Below are 27,815 nucleotides of genomic sequence, written 5' to 3'. Positions count from 1 at the left end.
ATTTAAAAATGTCACAGACAGCGCCACAGAGCGTCAGCATTATACAACCAGCAATGAAAAACTAAACAAAATGAAGGGCTACACTTAGCAAAAGAAATGGAAACAACATAAAATCGAACGGTAATAAAAAGAAGAAGAAATAAAATTTTAATTTTTAAAAAGTAAAAACCGAGAGTGTAATAGAAAGTTCACTTTAAGACATGGAAGTTCTCACAAACATGTATAGTTTTCAGAGTTTTTTTGGTTTTCTGAGGACTCAATTAGAGAAACATCGTTTATTTTCCTTCATTAAAACAATGAATCGCGGTGTTTGGTTTGTAAAGTAGCTTCACTGTAAATTTACAGGCCACACGAGGACCTGACTTTTGCCTTCAAAATAAAAGTAAGATGGTGAGAGCCGCTGCTGAGAGCAACACGTGGTTAATTAGACTTTGGTCCCTTTTTATTTGTTTCTTTCTTTTTATTGGGAACAGAATTTTCAAGGTTTTAAAATCAGCTCTAAATACTTTTAGAGCCATTATCTTACCGATAGTTTGCGTGTGGGTTTTTATTCTGAAAATGTGCACAGGAAGTGCTACATTTGTGTTGTTGCACACTTGACAGGTCTTGTATTTCTATCTGGGAGAGAGAGGAGAGGGTCTCAGCAGCATCCCGACATGCAGTTGTGTGTTTGCACGGAGGACACAGAAGCGACAACATGTGCTGTCTCCACATCAGAGGGATTTTTCTCACGCTGTGTTTGGCTCCAATTGTGAGTGACTCACTTTTACTTTACCTTTATTAAAGAAAAAAAAAGAAAGAAAATATTATTTATGCAACGTAGAAAACTCTCTTTTGCTTTTAGAAATTAACTTAACTGTTTGTATAGGAAAAAAAAAACATCTGAGGCTGCTCGGAAAGAAAAAAATAAAACATAATGCGCACAACTGAAACAGATATTCAAATATTTGATCATCTTCTCTGATTGTGTAGACCTGTATTTTACTCAATATGTGGATGGGGAGCTGAAAAAAATCCACTATCAATATCGGCAGATATCATTTAAAAATTCTAAATAAAAAATAATAAAAAATAATCTGTTAAAAAAAAGTTTTCATATAGGTGCATATTGGACAGCATATATGTTAATATAATTATAGCTGTGATCAGGATGATAACATCAGTCAACTACTATATTGGTCAATACTCCATACAGTATGCGTATATGTGGTGTGAGTAGAAATATATGAATATCTGTGACCAAAATGCCTCAAAATTCACTGGTTCTTGCTTCCACTGTGGTTCCTCCTATGAGTTTTTTCTGGTTTTCTGTTGGTCTGACAAAACAAGAGCTTTGAATCGGTCATCATGGGCTCTGACTCAGGATTTTACAGACAAAACTATTGATTGATTAATCAAGAAATAGTCTACAGACTCATCTGCAACAGAAATAATCATCTACAGCTGTAATGCGCTGTTGTCTCTGCCTGCTGTTATTTGATCATTAAGTTACTTTGTATTCACTGATTTGCAACTGGATGCTTCTGTCTGTGTGGGAGGATTAGAGATGCATAATCCACTTTTTTTTGTTTAGCTCTGATCCAATCCCAGTATCTGAATCTGAATATCTGCAGATTTGTTTATTTAAACTAGCAGCATTATATCATGTAGCACAGCTTCTGCCCTTTCGATTGTCGGCTTTACACATGTTGCAAGTTGTTGACTTGTTTTTCTCTGTTTCAAGAGTAAAATATCTCCAAATTAAGGATATGTCTGGATGTTTTTGTAGCACTGTTTAATTACTTTTTAAAAATTATTTTGGCTATGGGCTTTAAATTGCATTATTGCATATTTATAATTCATAAAAACATCAAACTACTAAATCTGAATTGGATTGGTGAATCATTGACATCAGTATGATATCTGATGAATGAATGTACGTCTCTGTTGGCACCCAGCAGTGATACTGGATCAATTTGGTCCCAGGGGCATTTCCAGACACAAGTGCAGCACTGACTTATGTAGGGATGTCATGAAGTATGAATTACTAACAATAAAGTATCTTGAAGTTTTTTATATTCCTGTCTTAAAAATGTTAATGTAAATAATTAATAGTACAACCAGTCACAACACAATAGAGTGACATTCACACAAAGCTTTTAAAATGTATTGAAAAAGAAATCGTACCTCCATTAAACCTGTATTCTCAGCATTCCTCCATGAATTTGTTTTGTTTTTATTATTTATTATTTACTCACCTATTTGCTGGATTTATTTTTTTGTGTCTGTGAGTAGCACAAAGAGAATTACTAACATGTCATTGCTCATTTTATTATTCATGTGCTGTAAAATTAGAATAAAGTAAATTAATCTTATTAAAAATTAAAAGTAGGCTACATACAAAAGAAAACAAAGCACATTTATAAATAATTGTTTAAATGGTTGTGAAGTGCCCCTACAGACGCCCCTGTTTGGTCCCAATTCTTGTTAGGATGATTTTGGTGCAAGTGTGTTACACAAAATCTGATAGTGCAGGTGAGATGCAAGATGTATTGTGTTTGTGCACTGAAATGCAAAACCTAATCTAATCTTGGAAAATGAAGCCTCTGCATTTATATATACATGTATATGAAGAGTGTTGGTTATTAGCAAAGGAGACAGCAAGATTATTTCATTTAAATCCATGAAATCTATGAATCTTTTCCTTTAGACTACAACACACACACACACACACGCACACACACGCACACACACGCACACACACACACACACACACACACACACGCACACACACGCACACACACACACACACACACACACACACACGCACACACACGCACACACACACACACACACACACAGAAACTGAAATAAGTTACTGTGAATTAAATTTACTGGAATCAGGAAAGTGAACATGACTGAATGACTTTTGTTTTAGTGATATTACCACTTTATTTACTGTTTACTGTACAATTTGTATCAGTCAGTCAACTGTGAAGAAGCGAGACAGACAACAACCCGGCGTACACATGTATGCACATTCACACAGCGACACACACAACAGCTTCTTTTTTATCAACAGCTTTATAGGGTTATTATTCCTCGCCACCTCGCTTAATTTCCATAATGGAATAGAAATATGAGAAGCAACAAACAGGTGGTTATGATGATCAGCGTAGCACAGAGAGAATGGCAGCAGGGCAGACACTCATCACTGTGTTCCACTTCATTCTTTTCTCTTTCGCTGCTCAGGACTGCAGAGAATTATAATGAACTACCGGGTCCACAAAACACACACTCATTACCAAAGAAAACACAAACAAGACCAGTAATACCTGGCTGGTCTCTTTTGAATCCTCAGATATCATTCAGACTTTGCACTTTTAGCAGCACTTACAAAAATAACACAAAACAAAAGAAAGAAAAGACAAAAATTATCTTGTCATCTTTTTGACTGTTAAAATGTCCTGATTCACCACATAGGCAGCCAGCACACACACATACAGTTGTATAATCTGTCAGGTAAAAAGAGTTTGACATTTTGAGAAATATTCACTTTTTGTCAAGAGTTATATCACTCTCATGTTCAGATAATGAATTTAAAGCTATAGAGATCTCCATAATGTTACATCCAACGGCCGGCTAGATTAGCTTAGCATAACGACTTGAAACAGAAGGAAACATCTGGCAAAACAACAAGTTGTGGTTTGGTCTTAAAACCTTAATTTAGTTCAAGACTAATAGTGTCTGCCTGGTCTCTGTTAAATCTTCAGATATGATTGAAATTTTGCACTTGAAGCAGTATCTGAGAGAAAAAAATGAACAAAAAACGAAAAAAACAAAAAACAGCTAAGACAAAAAAAAAAGAAGAAGAAGAAAATGATCTACCCGCCTCTTTGGGCTGCATGTCCAGATATGCGTCTTACTCTTATGTGCTAAACCTGATTAACCCAGAAACACCCACCCAGATAGAAAGTTTTTTCTATGTGTCAGTTAAAAAAATAGTTTGACGTGTTCAGAAATATGTTTATTTATTGTCTTTGTGAAGAGCTAGATGTGAAGATCAACACCACCTTCATAAGCCAACATTACACCCAACAGCTGGTTAGCTTAGCCTAGCTTAAAGACTGGAAACAGAAGGAGCTTGTGTTTGGCCTTAACCCTCTATGGCATGCATTTTGATGCCTTTTGGTTAAAAAAATTTAACCAAATAAAATAGACCAAGTCAACATAATTTACAACAACAAATTTTCAAAAAACACATTTTTAGGATAAAATTTAGGGTGTGTTACCTTAAAGCAGCCCTATATCATAATAATAAGGGAGAAAGAGTTATTGTTTACAATTTGATTAAAACTTTTGACAGTACTATGGAAAATATTCAGTTGCTTCGCCAGTTTAAAATGTGTGCCATTAGTAATTGAAAAACATTAAAAATAAACCCCTTTTCATGTTTGTTTGTCTGGACGTTACCATCAAGCAACACTATTGCAGAACAGCCTATAGCAGTGTTTCCCAAACTTTTTTTGTAAAATGACAAACCAGCGTAACACATAAGACCTGATCAATACATCTTGGGAAGAGTTAATATGTATATAAATTAACATTCACAACCATTTTTACTGCCATTTCTGCATGACCTTGTTTTATCTTGACGCATGCTATTGAACACATATGAACAATACTTCATAAATTGAATTAATAAATAAAGAGTCATCTCTCATTAATAAATGAGAGATAACTGTGTTCAGACTGAGCTAACAGGGCATCTCACTGTTTTATTTCCTCTCAGCAGAAAAACAATGTAGGACATTTTAGTCTACTTCATAAATGAGACAAAATAAGTGCATGCAGGCAGAGTTAACAGGCTCGTTTTTTGCTCTCATCAATAAAACAATATTTGTATTTTTCAGTGCTTTATAAAGGTTGTACTGCAGATATAAATCCTAAATTTTCAGATTTTTTTTCCATTCTTTTATTTATTTGGTAACTTAAATAAAATCTCCTGTGATCCACCTGTGAGTCATAACCCTGTCTCTGGGAATGACTGACCTATAGGAATGAATGAACTCATTAATGAGTGCAGACATATGTCAGCAAACTTTACAACAACAATCTATTTAACCAAACTATCACAACCCTCTTCAAAACAAGATAGTGAATCAAATTTCAGCATTGGATCATTTGTGTTAATGTTACTTCAAGACAATATTTGCATTTTAACAGTTTCCCATCATCTAATAATCAAATTAAATACTTTAAACACTTCAACTTTAAACTTTACTCGTCTGTTGATGTGAATCCAATCCTCCCCACATTGTAAAATTACAGAAAAAGACATTTTCAGAGCATTTTTGTGGAGAAAGATGGTGAAGCTGAACCATGCGATGAAGGGTACAAGAAAGGATTCAACTCGGTCTCCAGTTTCCTGCCTCTTTTTTAACGTTGCATATTTATCATACAGGTATGAGTGTGGTGCCAATCTTCTCGTCCAACTCTCAGCAACGACCATATTTCCCAAAACGTCAAACAATTTATTCAATATCTGAACTTCAGCGACCGGCTCTGTTTGTTCTTTGTCTCTGAACTGACTGAACATGTTTTTTTTATTTTCATACTGTGCCACAGTACCACTGCAGCAGCGTAAAAGTACACCTCATTCGCTGTTGAAAATAGATGGGCAACATCTGCAAAGTGAGCCCAATCCAATGGCCCCTTTTTGGGTAGTTAGTGGATAATGGGCTTCACCTCTCAGAGAACATTTTTACAGCAGCCTGCACGCTAACCTGGCAGTGTGAAGGGGCCTTTGGCTTTGCATTTATAGTTTCATGGCTCATATTATCCAGACTTACCTTATGCAGCACCTCCATCTCTTTATATCCCTATCTCTGTTTCTATCTCTTAAGTTCAGCGTAATATCTCTCTTTACCCCATCATGCAGTTGAAATGCATGAGCACGTCATGCGCCTTTGACGCTCATAATCACCCGGTCTTGACTCTGGCTTTGTTCCTTGCCGGCTGCCATTTGAAGCTTTGCTCACTTCTTCTTAACTGCACACCATTCTTATGCAGACGGAAAATGTCTTCACAGCCTCCTGCGGCATAAACAAGGAAGCCATGTGTGGTACGTGACCCCCATCTGACATACAGCGTGCCATTTAGCTGTTGTCTCTTGTGCTTTATGGTTACATGAGTGCATACGTCTCTCTACTTTGAATATAAATGCTTTAACTCTAGCAGTATTCATTCCATTGTAACAACGCAACCTTTTGACAGAGAACAATATGCCGCTGTATCTGCATACATGTCTCACCTTGAAGCACAAACTCTGATTGTCTGAATTCGGTTTCTCTGCTGCTGGAAAACCATTTTTTCCATGCATCACTGGCCTGCCTTTGAACGGGAAGAGCAGTAATTGCTGCGTAAATTGCACAATAACACCTCTCATTAGATTATTAGCATTGCATTAGGAACAAAGAGGGCTGGCAGCAACGTGCTCAGCCTGCTTCCAACACGAGAGCTTGCATATTTCTTCCTACTTACTTACAGAAAATGAGGAGAAAACTTTTTTTTCCTGTCCAACAACTGTCAGGAGGATTGTGTTTAGTTCCAACTACTTTTCTGTATTCTATTTATTCTTCTTCATCATTCAGCACAAACAAGAATTCCATTATCTGTGTGTGTGTTTGTGTGAAATGGCGAAAAAGTTGACAGTTAAGACACAAAATGAGGAGAAATGGCTGAGGTGAGTGATTGCATTGGAAAAACAGAAATTAAGAGTGTTGGCCCAGACTAATTTCAGCTATTGCTGTTTTCAAATAACTTCTGATGAATTTCTGCTCGGATGTGCAGGATTTTGAGCTTAAATCCTTCAAATTTTCTGGCTTTGCTTTTGATGAGAACCTCAAAGACAGAGTGCTTTCCTGTAATAAGCATCTGTTCAGCTATAACTTGACTGAATAAGAAGATTAGATCTTTTCACAAGGGTTGGGAATCCAGAGTGGACATACAGCGGAGAACTGATTGCAAACTGTCCGATCTATCAGAATCAAATGTATCCCGGGGGCGTTTCCAGGCTGTTTCTGACAGTCGCGTCCCAAGTGGGATTCATGCAAGGGTGGCACGAAGTACATGTTTGCATGTGTGTGTGCATGTAGTCAACAATGTCTTACGGTTTAATTACTTTCCTGTGTTTAAAATCACAACACGACAGAGTGGCATCACACAAACATAATATAAAGATTCCATACTTCAGGTCCGCGAAAATAAATTGTACCTCCATTCCACCTCTATCGAGATCAGTAACTAAAATTAACACACTTAAATTAAATTAAATTAAAAATTACTTCCTATGTTGTGTAGTAAACAAAGGTTGTCATGCGTCATCTCTGTGTGTAACTCATCCCAATATTTGTATTCTGATGACAGATGTTGCTGCAGCTCTCAGGTTAAACATTTTTTCCACAGAGAAAACTGATCAGGAATCAGTAAATCAAAGAACTTAATGTTTAAATCTAAACTTCCTTCCTTCTTTTCATAGTAAGGTAACTCATGAATCCACTATCATCTCTTCCTTCACTTTTATGATTAAAAATAAAAATCTGAACATTTTGCCACTGCCATTACATCTACCATGAAAGTCAACCCTGAGTTGGCCAGCAGGTTTCTCATGTTTTTCCAACAACATCATATCGTCACTCAGCTCAAATCAACACACACCATTATGATAATAAAAAGCTATATCTATGCAAGGCGTACTCAGTCATGTAATTTCCTGAAATGGCTCCAGGTGGGTTTGTACGGGTGCAGATGTTGCTGTTTCACCCCCTCAGAGAAACTCATAGATCTTTTTAATGGAAACACACAACACACAATCAGCGCATCCCATTGGATGACACTCAGAAATCTAGTGAGTGGGGGAAACTGGAGTCATCCAGAGGGAGTGTTTGTGCTCCCAGAGGAATTTAGCTTCTGAAGCTTCTTTTCATTAAGAGTTTGGTTGCACTTGTTTTCCCTCAGGTCTTTCAGAATGAGATGGAACAGAGCCGAATCAAGGACAAAAGTCTCTCTGATATGCCTATCAATAACGGAGATGACTTTGTTCAGGCTGTGTCTGCGGGCTGCTGTGTGTCGTCCTCAGTGTTTTATTGAATGTGCATCTTCTAAAACCAAAGGAGACCCAAATAGCAGCCTCGAAATTACTCACCATCGGAAAAACAAAATGCAAAACATTCTCAAAATTTCAAGTAATTTGGGAAATGGAGGTGCATCATGATTACACAGCTTGTTACTATAAGTACCTCCTTTTTCTCCCTTTTTTCTGCCTTTTGTCTTGTTTTTGTCTGCGTGTGCTCTTTTCTTCTTTTTAACTCACACTCCTGTCATTCTTACAGACACAATGTGCCTTTCACTTCCTAGCCCCTAAAACTAGACAATGATGCCTTCAAGGTCTATGTAGACACTTGAAAAAAGAGCTTGTGCTTCAAGTGAAAAAAGGAGCCATCTCTTCCATCTGTGGTATATATATTTTTTTAGGTTTTTTATAGCAAATTCTACATCAGAATGTCTATGTGAATGAAATTAAAGCAACAGCATCATCAGGTCTAATAAACTTGGGACTGTGGTAATTATCATAAATGAATCTTTTCCAAAATGCGAGCAAATCACGTTCCTCTTGCCAAAATAATAAAATCAGGGTAAATTAAAAAAAGAGGCAGGCAGATATTGTACTTCAGTAGCAGGGAACACATTTTATTGGGACACCCACACTGTTGCATATCTTGTCAAAGCAAACAAAAAAAGACACAGCCTGCTGCTCTGACCTTTACATTCAAGACTGCATGAGTTCACCAGCAGCATGAAATGAAAATAAGTGACACTTGAATTTAACTCACCTTAGATGAATCCATTCAGACAAGATACTCCACTTACCACCCCAACCTATGAGGATAGAGACTGTTTTATTACACAATGTTTCAATTTAAGAGTGGATCTTTGATTTTTAGTGTTTGCCAATATAACAAGAATAGCGTATATCATTTTTAACATATTTTTTTTTACATATGAGAACTTATGTTGACGTAAATACATTTGCACCTCAGCTGGCAAGCAGCAGCGTACTATAGTGCTGATTTTCTATGTGGGCTCAGATGCAGTGTGAAAGTATGACATTGGCCAGAGAGTCGAACACCAGACTACAAAACAGCAGTGGATGTTTTGAACTCTGCCTCTCTCTTGCCACTTTGACTTTTTTCTTTGGCATTCCTGTCGTCTGGAAACTCCTCACCGGCAACCGACCTTCTGCTGAACACAAGTGCTCTATATTCATATCCATACTGTGCTTTAAAACTTTAGTAAGGGGTGCTTCCTTCAGACAGTGATCAATAGCCCTTCTTCTTCTTTGTCTGCAGCTCTTGCAGTCAACAACATCTGGCTTATTACATTTTGTCCTGGCAGAACACTGTCTGTGCATTCTCAGCGAAGTTGGATTATTTGACCTCATAAACTCTTAGGAACACATTTTATATAGAAACTATTAACTGTGACAGACTAAGGCTGCTTTGCACCAACGAGGATCAATTTTAAAACCTGATTAAATCCTGGTTTAACTTAAAATTATGTAGCACCAACCTTTAAAACTACCTTCAAATTAGAAAATTTAAGCCTGTCTTTAAACATAAGTTTAGTTTTTACTCTAAACCTGGATTAATTCTATTGCACCAAAACTTTAAACTTTAATTTTAAACTTATACTTTAGGAGGTGTAACTTTTAAAATTGCTACCTTTTGAGATGGATTGAGCAAAATAATCAGGCTCCCTGAAGAAACTGAAACTTCACCAGTCTCTTTTTTTCCTTACCATGCTGTTGTCGGTTTGCTAATCTTCTATTATTTGTCCGTATTGCTGCATCAGTACAGCCAACAAATTCTTTCTCAAAGGTGGAGAAACCAGAACTTTTCTGCTAAACCATTAGGCAAACTAACTTTTAGCTAGCTAGTAAACAGGGTAAGGTTTTGTTAACTTTTAGCCAGTTAACAAACAATGTCGTTAACTTTCAGCAACAAGCAAACCCATGTAACATTTGTAAATGTAAATGTTAACTTTTAGCTAGCTAGCAAGGTTTAGAAATAGATTTTAATTTGGCAAACTAACTTTTAGTAAACGTCTCCATATTCATTTCAGTTTACCTCGATAAATGCTGATCTATCAAATGAGATAAGTTTTTAATTGTGCAACAGAGCTCTGCTTAATTTTTAATCTGGATTTACAAAACTCTAGTTTGAACTAATCTTAGATTCAGTTAATCTTTGTTGGTGCAGCCCAGTCTAACAGGTTGATGTTCACAGTGCCCTCACAACCAGATAATGACCACGGAGACGTGACAGTCCAGTTCTTCCAATGTACGCTTTCTCTATTCACCCTCGTGCCACATTCATCTCCGACATCCACCTTATATCAGTCGTTTTCTTTTTCAGAGACAAGATGTTCTTATTGGTTTTAGTCCCAGATAAATGTCAGTCAAATGCAAATCCACTTATTGTGTTTTTATTTGACATCAGGAGACTGAGGGACGAGCAGGGGCAGACAAACAGAGAAATCTCTGAGCAGCTCTAAATGGATGGAGTGCAGAGTTGTGGGAGGCTAAGAGAATCATCTGTGTCCTCCAGGACAAAGTCATTTAATGAATTGTCCCCTGTGTGTACTGAAAGATCATTTTGCTTAATGCCACCAATGGAATTAGGTGTATTTTGCCAAAGGTGACTGTTTGAGTGGGAAAGCATTTTTGTGCTAAAGGTAGGGCATAAAGGCAAAATGAGTCACTGGCCTTTAAAAATTGACCTGCGTTTTTTCAGACACATGAAATGCCTTTTTCATGTAATTACAGAGCGAGTGGACACTATGCCCTCTGCTTGAATACCTCTATATATCTAACAGAGCATCTTTTCCTTCTATCCTTCCTTCCTTCTTTCCTACCTCTAGACTCTATCGAGCTTGCACCCTGAGTGTGAATTTATATTTCAGCTGGAGAAAGAGGAGCGTACCTGTCGTCAGTACATTGCAGAGCAGGAGAACAGAAGCACAGAAGGTGTGTTTTCCATTTTAAAATGCAACAGTAGCATCGTTGTAGTTGTGATATGAAATACACTGCAGATGTTCACATTAAGTACAAGCGTCTGGGCTGGAACAAATGCTTCACTGAGAATCATCAGTTGTCAGGGCAGATTCTTGATGGCGTCTCGACTGCAGAATGAAAAAACATACTGAGTGATCAATCACTGTGATGCATCTGTAGAGGAGAACATTAAGGATAGTTACGTAAGGATTTATGTATGTAATATAGCTCAAGATAAAGGTCTTGGTTGGGGATCTTCAGTACTTCCTCATGCTTGTCTTAATACAATTTACACAGAGGCGGATGTTACGGTTTTGATGAATGTTGTTGGGGGTATGGTGCATGATACACCCCATTTACCTCTACTGTACCTCCATGAGTATTATTTAAACTGTGTGCATTTCAAGCGCTGGCGTTTGACAAGACTTGTAAATGTGTGTTCATGGAATCTCTCTTCTGATTAACTACCTTGATAGACACATACTTTACTTTTTAAACCCTCTTTCTTTTCTTAAACCTCCTCTAAAAAAGGTTGTCGGCCACTCTGGGACGCAGTCGTCTGCTGGCCTCATGCAGTCGTTGGGGAAACAGTCCACAGAGCTTGTCCAGCCGTCTTCTCCCTCTTCAGAAACAACACAGGTGACTAAAAGATCACATGGTGAATGCAGAGCACCCATCTGTTTGTGGACTTGGTTTGAAGCCTCGAGTTTGGCATTTTGACTGCTGCCCTCTCGACCAAATATGTCACCAGTTACATATTAAAAAAAATGTAATTTTTTATAGAACCTTTGTACACCGCTGAACAAGACATTTTCACATGATCAACAAGTTAGTTTCAGCTTTCATAGACCTGAAAAACTGTGAAGTGGTCAAAATGCTAAGACGAAAACACGGACAACAGCCAAAACCAAGTTCATAAAATATTGAAGAAAACTTGAAAATAGTGATTTTGATCATAAACTCATTAGGAAAAGGTTTACTGAGGTAATAAATAAACTAAGAAGTAGGGTCCATTTCTCATAGACTTCTATACAATTAGACTTCTTCAGATTTCTTTTTGCAACCAGTGGAGTCGCCCCTTTGCTGGCCATTAGAAAGAATACAATTTTAGGCACATCTGCATTGACTTCACTTTTCAGCCCCAGATGTTATATCTACTTCTTTTATACGGTTGTGTCTAGAAGGGAACATCAGGCCTGTGAAAGATCTTGTGAGAGTGGTCATTTTAACCCACACCATGATCTTTCTCTCACCTTACCCTGGTATTTTCTGTCCCTAAAGCCATCCAGATTTTAACCCCATTGTTGTCACGTCATAAAACATAATTAGTTTGTACACGGTGCACAAGGAAGAAACAGAACAAATCTTTTACACAGTCTATAAGGTAATGGTAATGATCAAAGCAGCATGTTCACCAGTTGGTCAAAAATTAAGTTAAATTGCTGTTCTAATAAAAGCAAAGGGTGTTTGGATTCTGATGATATCATGAAGTATGTTAATTTATTTTTTATGCTTTGTGAATTAGACTCATGCTGGCTGTTGCCGCTCAGGCTTGCTAGATCGTCACAGTAGACTGCAATCAAATCAGTAAATTAGCAGGCTTCAAGTGTTCACATGCTGAAACCCATATAAATGTTTTACAAAATCAGCAAACAAAAAGTATCTTGTCATTATGTGTCTGAGAGCATATATGACAGTGTCTAAACAAAACTCTACAGTCATTCTAATGGCCCGGTGAGGCTATACTTGAACAAAATGTTGCTTTGACCTAAATGTTATTGCTGCATTCATGACATATTGGATGGGAAAGATTCCCACGCTTAAGACAGCCCAACAAGTTTATGTAATCACAGAGTTGGTTGTGTGATGGTTAAAAATGCAAGGCACTGACAAAATTACAATATATTCATATATTCATTTCCACATTAAAATGCTAATAAAGGCCATGTTATATATTTTGTTTTAAGTTGTGTACAAATGCAAAGGTAACAGTGTGTTTTTTTTCCTGCAAGCTATTGCCCGCTAGTTACTATAACTTCCAGGAAAGCTCAGGATATGTCGTATATCTCAGACAGTGAGGGAGAAAGTCATGAATGTGACTGAATGTAATAAAATAAAACTTTAATATTACCTCCCATGGCGGTCGTTTAAAAGTGAAAATAACAACTCTCAAGATCCCCGTCCTCAAGTCCTCAAGCTAGAACTGATCACAGTTGGAAATGTTATTATTTTGCACATACAGATGAAGACTAGATGAAAAGCAACGGCATCACCAAAGTTTTTACAGTTCACGTCAACCTCATTGTGGCCCTAAAGACACAGTGAGGGGATCATTAAGGTTAGGAAGAAATTAGGATAAATCATCTGAGATCCACAAACATCTCAGCAAAACCTGATATCGATATATTTCACATGAGAAGTGACAGCCCTGTCTTCTAGAAATTACATTTATATACAACTAATTTGCAACAGCAAATACATTTTGGGGGAACTGAATTAATGAGGAAATGTTATTAATTAGCGTACCTGGCAAGTTGAATAATATTGGTATGCCTTTTGACAATATATTTAATTAGTTTTCTGACAAAATAAGCAGTTTTGCAAGACACTATCCATTTGTAGTGACTACAGCATTATTCAGTAGTCAGCAGTGAGATTTATTTATTGATATTTAAATGACAATCTTTTCCAAAGGGTTTTTATTGCTTAAACCTTCCCCAACATCCTGATAGTTCCTTACTTTAACCAAAGCGCTTTTGTTGCAGGTGTCTGCACGTGAACTCCAGACTGGGGTGTTAAAATCCTGCGCAGTCCTCAAAGAAATGTTGCCTGTGAACATGAATCAGGTGGCACCACAATCTAGTTTTAAAAACAGTTTAGCAATACTCAAATGTCACATTTCATTTACCAAATAGTGGATGGAACAGCCAGCTAATCAACAAACACTGCCATCGCAAGAGCCATGACACTAGCATGGCTGAAAACACCAAACATTTTCTGAGAATATCTCAGTCTTCACTGGTTAGTGATTCTAATCTGAAGATGATCTCTTCAATATTGAATTTTTGATGTCTTGACCTCAGGTTCAGTGAGCCGTAATTGCACCAGCAGAGGTTGGTCCAGACCTTCACCGCCATACCACATCGCCTGCAGTGTGGATGATGACATTCCTAAGGTGAGAGTTGCTGGGGCGAGGCAGATAAAGAGGTCTTACTGGGGAAATGGGGAAACTCCAGAGGAAGGGAAAATGAAAACAGGAGGAGAAGCAGGAACAAGGAGAACAAACAGAAACAGAAGGACGAATTCAGCAGGAGGACACACCTGTTCCAACTTCAGAAATCAACAGACCATATCTGCTAAATTAAAGAAGGAAAAATGTGCTGTGGATCTTATCCTCAAGATTTCAGTGCAGTTTGTCAGACTGTGATGAAGTGAAACTGCTGCCCATATTTCTCTCTTTTTGAGTAGCTGAGATTCAAAGGAAAATTAGTATCAGTAGAGTAGAAAATCACATCTATTCAAACCTAAATGCAGAAGTGGAAGTAACTAATTACAAATACTCAAATCACTGTAGATAAGTAGTTTTATGGATACTTGTTTATAAGTAGATTTTCAAGTGTACTTGAGCATGCATTACAAGATGTGATCCAATGAATTACTTTTAAAATCATAGCTGAGTATTGAGTACAATTTGAATCAATATCCAAACCTTTTGTCTGCTTTTTAGTAGCCAATCATGTGATCTGATCACAAACAGGCCAATGAAAACAATGACATACAAATGATAAACAAAACAAAACGCTGCAGCAGCACACATTTGGACTAAGGATGTTAATGATTAATCATTGATCAATTAATTGCCATTAAGAATTTAACTAATTAAAAATGTATTCATGGATATTTAATCAATAGACATGGCAGTAACTGAATGTCAGTAACTAAATGTCACCTCATTTGACATCGTTTTGTCTGGTGGAACCATGTGTTGACAAACAAAAATTTGAAAATGAGGAAATAAACGTGTTTTGTATCTTATAAATTATTAATGATTAATCGATCGTTAGCATTCTCAGTGAATGGTTTGGGAAAATACACAAAATTTGAAACCCTAGTTTGAAGACTGACTGTGACATCAGTGGTTTAAAGTAACTAATACTCTGAGTAGTTTTTGCAAATACTTTGTACTTTTACCTAACTATATTTCTAAAACCAGTACTTCTATTTGTAATTGTGTAATATTTCAGGAATGTAACAGTACTTGTACTTGAGTACAAGTTTTCCACTTCTGCCTAAATGTGCCTCAGGAGAAAATACTTTTGCAAGGCAGTAAATGAATCAGACGTCACCCATCAGGTATTAGCTGAAATGATCATGTTTCATGTGCTTAATCGTGCTGAACAGTATTTTTTGGAGGATAATTATGAGAAAACTACTTTTGGTGGTTTAATGAGTATCTTTTGTCTTGAGATAAAAAAGTGCAGGGGTGGAAAGTCACTCACTGAAATTAAATACCTTTTTCATGTTTTAGTTCAACTCTCTCCTTAGTCCTGTCATACACGCCATTATACTCCTCCAAATATAGAAAAAGCTCTCTAACACTTACTGTAAGCTGCAGTCATCTCTTCAATGCATTTCAGCCTCAAGCTTGTCTACAATTTGCTCTCATTTTGAGATATTACATTTCATTTTTCAGCATGTTGAAAAGCTTACAGAATCTTCTTTGTCATCTTGCTTTCAGACAGAGCAGTCGTACTTTATGACAGTGAAGCTGATATACACCATCGGATACAGCATCTCTTTAGTGGTGCTGGCTGTTGCTGTGTTGATCCTGCTGCTCTTCAGGTAAGGACAGATGACACTGGAATAAGTTCCAGTTGTCCACAGAAAAGACATTACGTTTTTCATCAGAAAGCAGTGCCTTTTTGTAAACTGAAGGCCACTTCAAACTGCTCAGGGTCTTTGGATTATTCTGAGTAACTGGGTCATGATTTCTGGAAAGAGACATGGCAGTTGACACACATATATGTATATAATATATTGCATTAGACAACACTACAGTATATATTTATTACATGTGTGTTACCTGATTTTTCAACAGGAGGCTGCGTTGTGCCAGGAACTTTATTCACATCCAACTCTTTGTCACATTTATCCTGAAAGCCGTGGCGGTGTTCATAAAGGATGCTACTCTGTTCTCAAGTGATGACACGAACCACTGCACCCTTTCTACAGTAAGATCATGCATGCTGTGGCTTAGAAAAGTCTGCAAATGGTTGAACAACCAGTTATATCTGTAAAGGGGAGTTATTGACTTATGGGACACAGTAAGGTCATTCCTGGACTCACAACATCCAGCCTTCCATCTGGGTGATTTGTAAGCTCAACAGCTGAATTGCCAATGAATATGTGGTTAGAAAATAAAACATTTGCCTGAATTATTGTGACCAAAGACACATTATTTTACTCACTGAACAGATACAGATACAAATAGTGACATCTCTGTGCACCTCTAATGTAAATGTATGTGTATGGTTTGTCTTGTCTTTGCAATACTCGTGTCATTCTATTGTCATATTTTCATATTTGTTTGTTTATATGTCATGAAAAATCTATAATAAAATCTAAATGGAAACAAACAGTAATATAATGACATTGAAGACAACAGGTTCTTGTCTATACTAAGAAATTCCTATGGGCAGGTTTCCCTGTGCTCATATTTATTCATTGCTCTGGTTTCATAATGCCTGTGTGCCTCCTACTAATCCATTCTTACAATTCACCTCATGTCCTTACTTTCCTCCCTGCTTTCTTTCTGACCAGTTTGCCTGTAAGGCCTCTGTGGTCTTCTGTCACTACTGCGTTATGGCCAATTTTTTCTGGCTCCTGGTGGAGGCGCTCTACCTCAACTCCCTGCTGCTTTCATCCTTCTATCACAGCCGTCGATGCCTCTGGGGCTTCAGCCTGCTGGGATGGGGTGAGAAACCTGCGGTTTCCCCGACATTTGTTATGTTGAACTGCAGACTTATTATCATATTGTTAATTTACATGCATTTGCCACTTTTATCTGTTTTCAGTTCGAGAGTTTAATAACCTTATTCCACACTTGCACTTCCATCTATTTATTTACAGGCTAAGTGCCACTTGATTATGTGCTCTAATTTTCATGCGTCTTTGGTTTTAATTTTTATTCTTTAATGTGCGTATTCTTGAATAGTGCCATATAAATAAAAATATTATTTTAAAAGACATATTAAATTAAAATTAATATTGCATATACAACAAAAAAGTACATCCTAAACATTATTAGGTAGTAGAAGCAAGGATTACAAAATGAGGAGACTCAAAAAGACTGGTTTGTTTTGCACATTTTGCACATTCTTCATCTGTAGCTCAAGATGAGTTATGAATCAGAGGAAGAAAATTTGATCATTATTGATATGCTAAAATCAGTGACAGTTATCAGTGCAAATTGCCTGAGCTCACGAGTGCACTCATGTTGGTTTGTATGTGCACCACTGTTTACTCTGTGTATGCAGCCAGTACATTATGTGCAGAGTAAGTTTCTGCTTTTTCCATCTTAGAAAATAGATGTGTGTTTTTTTTTATCACTACCTTCATAATTTGATGCTTCGGAGATTGTTATTCTTCTTGGAGTGCACAAATACCCTGTGTGATTTGCTGCTTTTTCTAGTTCATCTAACTTGAATGTGGTTTGGAACATAACTCTATATTTTGGAAACTATTTGCCTCAGATCTTCAGCTTTATTAATTCACACGCCAAGTTTCTTGACTTTTCAATCAAACAAGCACACTGAATTAAATGAGGATGTTTGTTATATGGTGCACCTTTAATTTCCAGTCCTTCTGCTTCCCTTCTATAATAAAATAATTTAATAAAAGTAGTTAGGCATTCACCAGTCAGTAGCAGCTGTTTTATAGAATTAAATAAAAATAATAAATTAAGATAATTAACCATGTAACATCACTGTAGATTTCACCACAGTCTGGTACAGTACTGAGACATTTTTTTTTCTTTATTTCAATATTCACTATATTGTTACATCCACAGTACAGCTCTCATCAATATGTGAGTAGTTTGTGTATTTTGTGTATTTAACACTGAAAACTAGCTGGAAGAGCCATCATTTATTGAGCTGAGCAGTTAGACATTTATCACAATTCAAAGGAGATTCACAGCTGTCTTTAGGGACAACAAGAAGCAGACAGACTGCCATCGGCCAACATCCTCAACTTGTTATTGCAATACAGCCAGAAACTCTCCTGGGTCTGTGGCATCATCTGTAATTACAAAACAAAGTGAATTTAAATTTACATCCTTGAAGCAGTCACTACAAATGCATTCGATTATATTTGTGGGTTGAATGTGTCTTCAGAAAGTGTCCAGGATGATTTCTTGAGAACTTGTGTGATTAAATGAAAGGAGTCGCTTCCTTTTAACATGCCAACTACAATAAATAAACAGGAATTTGTCCCAGGGATAGTAAGACGAGAAACTGTGCACTGTACTGTCGATGTGTAGTGCACAAAGTCTCAATCTACTTTAAGTTCTTGATGAACAGATCAATGCAGATATTAGAAAAGTTGATATGCATCTGTCTAATTCTGATTCAACCATGTATAGATTGTGATGAGTTTTGTGTTTTCCTGCTTTTCTGCAGGTGTTCCTGTGCTCTTCATCCTCCTGTGGATTGGATCCAGGGTGTATTTTGAAGACACAGAGTGTGTATAAACTTCCACTCCTACTTCTCTCCACAAGCACAGTTATTTATTTCATTTACAGCACACTGCAACAGGCTTAATGACCAGTATTGTAAAAAGACGTACAGTGAGAGGTGCAACAGTTAGATCCACAGTGCTGGAATTATAACATTTTGCTAAAATGATTTTATGGTACTTGGTTATAGGTTTTTGATGAGGAAATACACTCACAGAAGGGATTATTATATAACCTTTCAAACAATGTGTAATTTGGACTCACCTTGAACTCACTACTTTTTATTGATGCTTTACTACTCTGCTACTCACAACACCAGTTCCAAAAAAGCTGTGTCGCTGTGTAAAATGTAAATACAGAATGCAATGGCTTGAAAATCCTTTTTGACCTGTATTCAGTTGAAGATAGTACAAAGACAAGATATTTAATGTTCAGACTGATTCAGACATTCAAACAATACGGGGTGCTGAATGGGGTCAAAAAAAAAGTATTGTTAGTGATATGGACGTGACAAAGCAGGTGCTTTTCAAGGATAGGGCCAGTACTCATGTAAAAAATAAAACAACGACAGTCCAAATTATTGGACATTATTGTTCATATTATTTTTGGACATGATGGACATTGTGTCCTCTTGGCTTAAGAGAAAAAGGACCATCCAGATTGTTACCAGAGCAAAGCTCAACAGCCAGGATCTGTGATTGAATGGGGTCATGTTTGTGCCCATGGCATCATGGGTAATTGTCACATCTGCGAAGGCCTCGTTAATCCTGTACACAGTACATACAGGTTTTTGAAGCAACATATGCTGCCATTCAGATCATGTCTTTTTCAGGGATGTGCCTGCTTGTTTCCGCAAGACAGTGCCAAGACACATTCTCCACATGTTACAACAGTGTGGTTTTGTAGTGAAAGAGTTCAGGTACTAGACTGACCTGCCTGCAGTCCAGACGTGTCTCCCATTGAAAATGTGTGATGCATTATGAAGCATAAAATAAACAACAAAGACCCTGGACTGTTGAGCCATTGAAGTCATACATCAAGCAAGAACGGAAAAGAATTTCACTTTCAGAAGTTAAGCAATTAGTGTCGTCAGTGATGATACAGCAGTTAATGGATTTGCATTTATATAGCGTATTCTAGTCTCATGGCCACTCAAAGTGCTTTACAGCACTTGTCACAGTCACTGATTCACACACACGTTCATACACTCATGGAAGAGGCTGCCATGCAGAATGCCTCTGCTCCAAAACCTAAGCATTCACACAGACTCACAAACCGAGGGCTATGCCTTCGGGGGCAATTTAGGATTCAGTGTCTTGTCCAAGGATACTTTGACATGTTTGAGGGAGCAAACACATATCTTCTGATTAGTGAATGACCACTGATCCACAGCTGCCCCAGAGATAATATATATAATAAATATCTTGTCTATGTACTTTATTCAGCTGAATATTGGTTGAAAAGTTTTTGCAGATCATTGCATTCTGTTTTTATTTACATTTTACACAACATCTCAGCTTTTATGGAATTGGGGTTGTATTACCAGTGATAACTGTAATACTCATCAATGTGAGCTTTATGTCAATATTAGGTAGCCCTCTCAGTCTGTAAGGTGTGACAAACATTATGTTACATTCAGTATTGTCTTTGAATGAGGACTTTTATCAAACACACTCGAATGTCTGGTTTATGCTGCAGGTGCTGGCTGTTCTTACTGAGCTTAGAAAATCCAGTTTTTCTCATTGAGCAAGTGCAATAACAAACAGAATCTTACCTCATTTTTATTCTTAGGGGCATTTAAAATTTTAATTCATCCTTTTAAAATTCCAGCTACTTTTGTGTTTGTTTATTTATTTGCTTTAAATTTTAATGGCTTTATTCTAGGTTCTAAGGTTCTATTATTTTACTAGATTGTCTTTTATTATTTCAACTTTTTATCGGCATGTTATGTAAGTTATCTAGGATCATTTGTTTATTTTGTGCTCGGCTATGTTGTCAATGAGGTCTCTAACGTAATATAGTTATAATGAAAGTTGAATGAATGAATGAATTTGTTTGTTTGTTGTTGATTTTTGTTTTACAGACAGTTGAACTCACACAGTAAAAGATTTTCTGCAGACTGACTAAACTGCATATTTCTGAATGTCGAAATGTCTTTCCTCATAGATGCTGGGACATCAACGAGGACTCACCCTATTGGTGGATCATCAAGGGACCGATTGTTGTATCTATAGCGGTAAATGCTCCCATTGTGATGAAACAAAGAAAATGATGAACCGTTAAATATGCACCTAGCAGATTACAGACTATTATGCAGATATTTTTTTTTTACTTTCTTTTTTGAGATGGCTTCTGGGTAACTATTTGAAAAAAACATCTTTTGTGTACTTTAGAATTGAGTGCCAAAAACTGTCCTCACACCAATCCAAGCCAATTACACACTTGGCTGCTCCTATTGTGGCCATGACATTCAATAATCACATTGTTGTAAGTGCCATTTGTTACAGTGTCTGGCAAGGCTTTATCCCATTAATGTGGAACATATTTTCTTAATTTTGCATTCTTGCTTTTCAATCAACAGGTCAATTTTATGCTCTTCATGAACATCATCAGAATCCTGATACAGAAGCTCAATCCTCGGCTGATCCAGTTCAATAACTCCTCTCAGTACAGGTAATCTTTTAGCTGCAGACACGGTTGTACACACAGTATGAGTGGTATGTTATATTTGACTGTACTCATTACTGCAGGTTGGCAATATGGACAAAATCAAATATCACAATGTTTTTGACCAGGTACCTCAAACGATACTTACCAATATTGCAACTATATTGTGGGGATGACTACTGGTGTTTTCACAAAATATTAATGCAACAAGATTTTTGATAAATAATCATCAGTTATGTGGATATAATGACTAAGTGGGTAAAGGCAAACATCAGAACAGCTAGAACAGTCTGGTGAGCTCAGAAAGTCATGTAACATTACTGTAGTGCAGCTTTTAATACCACGAACAGACAAAACTTACACCATATCATGATGTAACAATCAGAAATCTTAGATGAAAAATCTTAGACCTGTCCTAGTCATTACTGCACTTAAAATACAGAAGGATCTGAAGTAATTGGATTTTTCTTTCAGAAAAACTAGTTGTCATTAGTTTTTAATTTTAAAATGCACTAAAATCTTCCTTTCTTTTTCATGATCAAAAATGGATAAGGTAAATTTAAATTATTTGTTTGATTTTCACTTTCTATTTTGTGTAACAAAAAATAAATGACCTGGAAAACAGAGCGGAAATGCACAATAGTGACGGATTCAGGCTGTCTGAGGGGCAGGGGTGAAAAGAAAAGGGGTGCAAGCTGTATGATGCACTATCATGTTTTATCTTTGAGAGCACTTTATCTCATTTTGTCCTGGAAAGGCACCCTCTAGGGACATTGGGCCATTCTAGTGGGTATTTATCATGTTTTATCTACCATAGGGGCATCCAAGAGGGCACTTTTTACTGCGTTTCTTCGAACATGGGGGAACCAGGGGGGTGACCGCCCCAGTAACAGCAGCACCCTGACTCTGCTTGATCTAAATGGAACAGAACCTTAATTGGTATCACTGATAACACCTGTGTTTACGTTGCTCTTTCATGTCAAAATGGCTGCTGTAAAAAAGGTCTATTTTTTCATTTGATATCAAGGAGAATCCAACCTTGTGGCAGACATTATAGAATAACTATATAGAAACAGTCTGTCTTCTCGCTGATGGTCTCGTTTGCTTACGGAGGTCATATAGGAACATCAGTATTAAACAGAAATGGTTTCATAACAAGTTAAAAGCTCTGTGTGGTACATTTAACTTTCATCTTTTAACAATTGCAAATACTTTTTTATTCTCTTTGATACCTTTTAAGTTTGATAAATCAGCACTTTGATGTAGGGAATGATGCAAGTTTTGTGGAAACTGTTGATACACCACATGTTTAATTCATTCAGTCACTACAGAACCTCAAACTAGTGAGTCTGTCCACGTCTTCCTTCCTACTAACCAAGAGGCTTATCAGAATGTATAATTGAAACAGGATCACTAATAAGCTGAAAGTGTTCAGGGACATTACGCACATCCAGATCTTATAAAAGACATACCAAAGGTAAGTTAAGTGATGCTTGACTTAATTGCACCTGCTAGATTAACATGTTCCTCTACACATAAAAACCATTTCCTATGCACTCACATTTTAATATCCTCACTTTGAATCATGCACCTGCTGCTACCTTTCTGCTCATTAGGAAAACTGTGTACACAGACTGACGCTCACACACAAGTATCTTCTTGATTGACATCTGATGATTAGTGTGTCTTCATGCATGATGCTATCCGGAGCTGCATACAGATAAAACATGCACCGGACAACTCCCCAAAGTGGCTTCACCTCCTGCATCTTGTTTCTTTTCCTTCTGTGCAACAGACGCCTGACAAAGTCTACCCTCCTCCTCATCCCTTTGTTTGGTACTCACTACATGTTCTTCAATTTTCTGCCCGACTACTTCAGTGTTAACCTGCGCCTCTGTATCGAGCTGTGCATGGGATCCTTCCAGGTACATACACACACACACACATACACATAGCACTCAATAGTCTGTCAGCAATATATTGTCCATGCTCAGATACCCTGAAAACACACACATGCACACCCACAATAATTTCTCTAGAGCAGCGGTTCCCAACCTTTTTTCCTTGGAGCCCTCTCTACTTGTAAACCTGAGCTGTATGCACACACACACACACACACACACACACACACACACACACACACACACACATCAATTGTAATTTCCTTTCCTTTTCTAGTGTAAGCTTAACACTTTTTCTCTTAACAATCTGGCAATCTAGATCTTATTAGCTGGGAGCCACACGTCCCCTCCAAGCTGATGCCTAGAAACACCCTGAACACTGCAAAATATGAAAATACTGTCAGAGGGCGTGCTGGGTCTCTGCAGATACAGACATCACCACGCATTTCTAATGGATCATAAGTGATAATTGGCAGGAATTATTTTTGTTTGAGCCTTTACACTGTTTTTGTTTAATGGAAAATACCAGTCACTCTGCCTTTAATTACCGGGAGGGGGTGTGGCAGTGCTGTGTTGCTGGGAACGCGAGGGAAGTTTGGCACAGTGTTTGTATCCGCTAAAGAAATGTGATCACAGAAAAGTCAAATGGCTGGCATGTCACATGCGGCACAAACTGGTTAGCAAGCCAACTCCCTAAATTGGATTTTGTTCCTTCCTTCACTGTTCAAAGCACAACAGTGTGAAATAAGCCTGGGATTTACTGCCTAAATAGCTGTAATACAAGCTTTGTTTATAAAAAGAAGGGGAACAAGAAAGACCTATTTAATTCTGTATGTTGTGGTGTAAAGACAAAAGGAAGTTTACAGCCTTCTCCCTCCATGTCTTACAGCAGTGTATTATTGAGAGCGTATTATTGCTCTTTTTTTCTGGCCGTGCAAGCAAAAATAATAGATTGACCTATTTTGAATTCTCATTCTTCAGCCTCTCAGCTCTCACTTGTGTCTGACATTTAAGCTATCCTCACATGAACAGCTTTTTAATGTACTAAATGTTAATGATTCTCTCCCACAGGGGCTTCTTGTTGCAGTTCTCTATTGCTTTCTCAATCAAGAGGTCAGTACAAGGCACACCACTCTCAGGCATTTACGATTGACATTATTTACAGCTCTCTGTTGCATAATAAAGCTGTGTACCCAGATCACATGTCAGCGTAGTGTGAGTGGTTTAGAGTTGTCAGGGCATAAAATGGAAAATACTTTGCCTCTTCTCTTCTCCATATGCAATAATGGAAGGACCCCGAGCCCTTATTTAAACACCAAGACTAATGTGAGGCCAACTTCACGCCGTCTGAGGGCAACACCAGCCTGTTTTTAACGCTCAGTACACAATAACTCAAAACCATGTTCATCTGTTTGGTGCTTTAGGGTAGATTACAGAAACTGATTTAAAATTACAACTGTGGTTTATCAATGAATAATGTTTGAAGCCAGGGGAAACTATTTCTTATGCTTCAAAAATGTCACGGATACCCCAGTAATACACTATATAAATACCCGAGATGATTTAAAGGACCAGTGTGTGGAACATAGTGGCATTTGGTGGTGAGCTTGTAAATGTCCACGTTTCGTCTCAATCTCCCCTTCCAAGCATGTATGAGAAACTCAAGAAACTCAAGAAAAACATAGAAAACCCTCTCTAGAGCCAGTTTATAGTTTGTTCATTCCGGGCTACTGTAGAAAAACAGCAGTGCAACATTAAGGCCTCCATGAGGCCTCCGAGAGGAACTGCACTCTCTGTAGATATAGACAGCTCATTCCAAAGTAAATTCAGTTGTTATAAATGTATTATTTACAGGTGTTATACACAAATGAAAAGATATTCTGCTAATAGAACACCAAAAACACACTGGTCCTAAAATTACTTTTCACCTCTGCTAGAGGAACACGTAATTGAATTTAGCGTTCAGGGTTTTATTGTTAAGACTTCTGGGGATTTTGGGTCCTGTTTAAAAAAAAGAAGTTTAAAGAAATAGTTTTGTTAATAGTTTTTTTTAAAATAGTTTTGGGAAATACACTTATTTGCTTTGTTGCAGAGAGTTAGATAAGAAGGTTAATACTAGAGTCTAGCCAATATATCAGTTTACCAGTATTACAGGCTCGATATTGGCTTATCACAGCTATATCGATCTCATATCGGCATATATGTTGTCCAACATATGTAATTAAGTTTATTGTTAAACTTTAAAATATCCTTTGTCCATTACATTCATTGTCACACATGTTGCAAAATGTGTGATCATGTATAAATTCTATATTTTGTTTATTATATTCTATCTGAAGAATATTGTTTTATCAATATGGGATTTTTTACTCCCTAATATCAGCAACAGCCCCAAAATCCAGTATCAGTTGGGCCCTAATTGATACCACTCTCATATTTGTACATATAAGGCTATAGTTATCAGCCAGTTAGCTTAGCTTAGTGCAAAGACAGGAGACAGAGGGATACGCCTAGCCTGGCTCTGTCCAAAGGTATCAGAATCCACCTTTAAAACTAACTAATTGATACACAATATCTCATTAGTTTAATCCATACAAGAACCAAAGTATAAAAACTACAATTTGCAGTTTTATGGGCACCAATGTACAGGACTATTCTTGGCTACGAGCAGTTACCAAGCAACCAGTGTAGACCCCAGGAGGTACTGATCCTGGCTAAGAAATACAGTAGTCCTACACATTACTTCCATTTTACGGCAAATTCTAACTCTAACATTTCAATCAATTAGATAACAATTTCAATAAAAAACAAAAATAGCATTTTATCTTTTTACTAGTTTGCAAACAGTGTGTGTGTGTTTTACAGGTGCAGAAAGAGGTTCACATGCAGTGGCTGCGGTGGCAGGAGCGGAGCTATGGCGTGGTGTCACCTGCTGCAAAGTGCAGCCAGATGGACACTCCCTTCTAGTGGTGTCCTGACCTGCCTCCACCCTCTGTCTATAGGACCTCTGCTTACTGGACATTCACAGAGGATCGTTCGTGTGCACATCGACAGCCTGAGTCTGTACGCTTTTATTCCAAACACTGTTCCAATGGTAACTTCAGCCAGAGCAGAGCTGAGCTTTCCAGTGCAGAATGAGTCTGAAAACTTGTGATATTTCATGCGCACATTTTAAGACAGATCCAGCCAATTTCATATGCATACCTCATTAAATACTGTGAAAACAACTTTACAAAGGTCAACTTTAAGATATCCTGGGAGGCCTCTCTGGTTGAACTAGCGAATGTGTAGCCAAGTGAAGCACAAATGATTTGTCACTCAGCTGACTCGCAAGAAAATATAAATATGGATTATTGTTATGGCTTTCATATTATTCATTGGTATTATAACATTATCTTACACAATAATTCTTATGATAAGTACTGACTGATTGAGAGATGTACTCTAACTATGTTTTGTATGCTTTATTTTGGCCTCTGAACTTATTTGAGTTGTTGGTATAATATTTATGTATATATGTATTTATTTATTTATTTATTTATTTATATTTTATGTTAAAATTAATATTGTAAATTCTTCTCTTGCTAAGCAGTGACATTAGCTACTATAGTGTAAAGTTTTTGGAGTTGTTTGGAATGAAAATCTGCACATTCTTGAACTTCAATGGCACGCTCTTTGAAAATCACTTCACTGTGTACCTTAAAGGTTAAAGTCAGTGCAGAGTATTGTGTTCTGTCATGTCATGTGTTCAACCTCACCAACATGAAAGAAACTTCTGCATCTCTACCCCCATCTGCACTTCAGCATAGGACTGGAAAACATGAAGGGACACTTTATCATGGTATTAATTCTACATGATTTAAATATAATTATGCCTGCTAAAAAATTGTACAGTGCTTTCAGCTGCATGGTTGTATAAGGAATGATAAAACTGGATGTTTGATTCCCATAATTACCAATTTTTTGTTAGATCTCTTTTTGTGAGGATTAGCATTTGTATTCTCTTTGTGCTATTTTGTGGTCAAACTCTTACATACAGGTAAAACATCATAAAAATTCTGAATTACTGCCCAGTTCTGCAAGACGCAGAATCCTCTTGTTACAACAAAGTTTCTTTTATGTAAATGAAATTTGCCTTAAACTGAATGTACAAACTTGTTGTTGTCACTTTTCTCTGTTGTTGCATTTGGATGTTTCTGCTTTTCTTGTGCCTCTTTCTGTGATGTTTTAATGCCTTGCAAAACAAACTGATTCCTGGAAGTTAAAGCATAGATTTTTTTTTAACTCAGCTTCATTATCTCATTCTCTGCAACCTCTTTCACTAAATCAAGATATCATTGGCTAGCAGCCACAAAAAGTTAAATAAATGGTCAAATCTAAAAATGTAAAAGTCATTGTGGCTACATGTAATTCAGATGCT

The 27,815-nt window shown here is 37.2% G+C and overlaps 1 protein-coding gene across 1 annotated transcript; it reads left to right on the top strand.

Annotated features, from left to right (window-relative positions):
• The first annotated feature begins 573 nt into the window (after positions 1–573).
• ghrhrl (growth hormone releasing hormone receptor, like) lies at positions 574–26,832 on the top strand. The gene is made up of 13 exons (XM_084722212.1): positions 574–751; positions 10,960–11,065; positions 11,624–11,731; positions 14,176–14,267; positions 15,831–15,934; positions 16,191–16,323; positions 16,913–17,066; positions 18,772–18,832; positions 20,994–21,063; positions 21,409–21,500; positions 23,290–23,419; positions 24,467–24,508; positions 26,261–26,832. Exons 1-13 carry the CDS (start codon positions 698–700, stop codon positions 26,360–26,362), a joined length of 1,248 nt encoding a protein of 415 aa, XP_084578338.1. The 5' UTR covers positions 574–697; the 3' UTR covers positions 26,363–26,832.
• The last annotated feature ends 983 nt before the right edge of the window (positions 26,833–27,815 follow it).

The sequence above is a fragment of the Lutjanus erythropterus genome, chromosome 7 (genome assembly GCF_056507025.1).
Source record: "Lutjanus erythropterus isolate fLutEry1 chromosome 7, fLutEry1.hap2, whole genome shotgun sequence".
Taxonomy (NCBI): domain Eukaryota; kingdom Metazoa; phylum Chordata; class Actinopteri; order Lutjaniformes; family Lutjanidae; genus Lutjanus; species Lutjanus erythropterus.
The sequence above is the reverse complement of the archived record's forward strand: the minus strand, read 5'-3'. Positions and strand labels throughout refer to the sequence as shown.

Excerpts from the sequence above, each read along its gene's own strand:
- ghrhrl (XM_084722212.1), top strand. The coding sequence starts at position 698 with ATGTGCTGTCTCCACATCAGAGGGATTTTTCTCACGCTGTGTTTGGCT. Across the intron at positions 16,324-16,912 it reads ACCACTGCACCCTTTCTACA|TTTGCCTGTAAGGCCTCTGT; the intron begins GTAAGATCATGC and ends CTTTCTGACCAG. Across the intron at positions 21,064-21,408 it reads CGATTGTTGTATCTATAGCG|GTCAATTTTATGCTCTTCAT; the intron begins GTAAATGCTCCC and ends TTCAATCAACAG.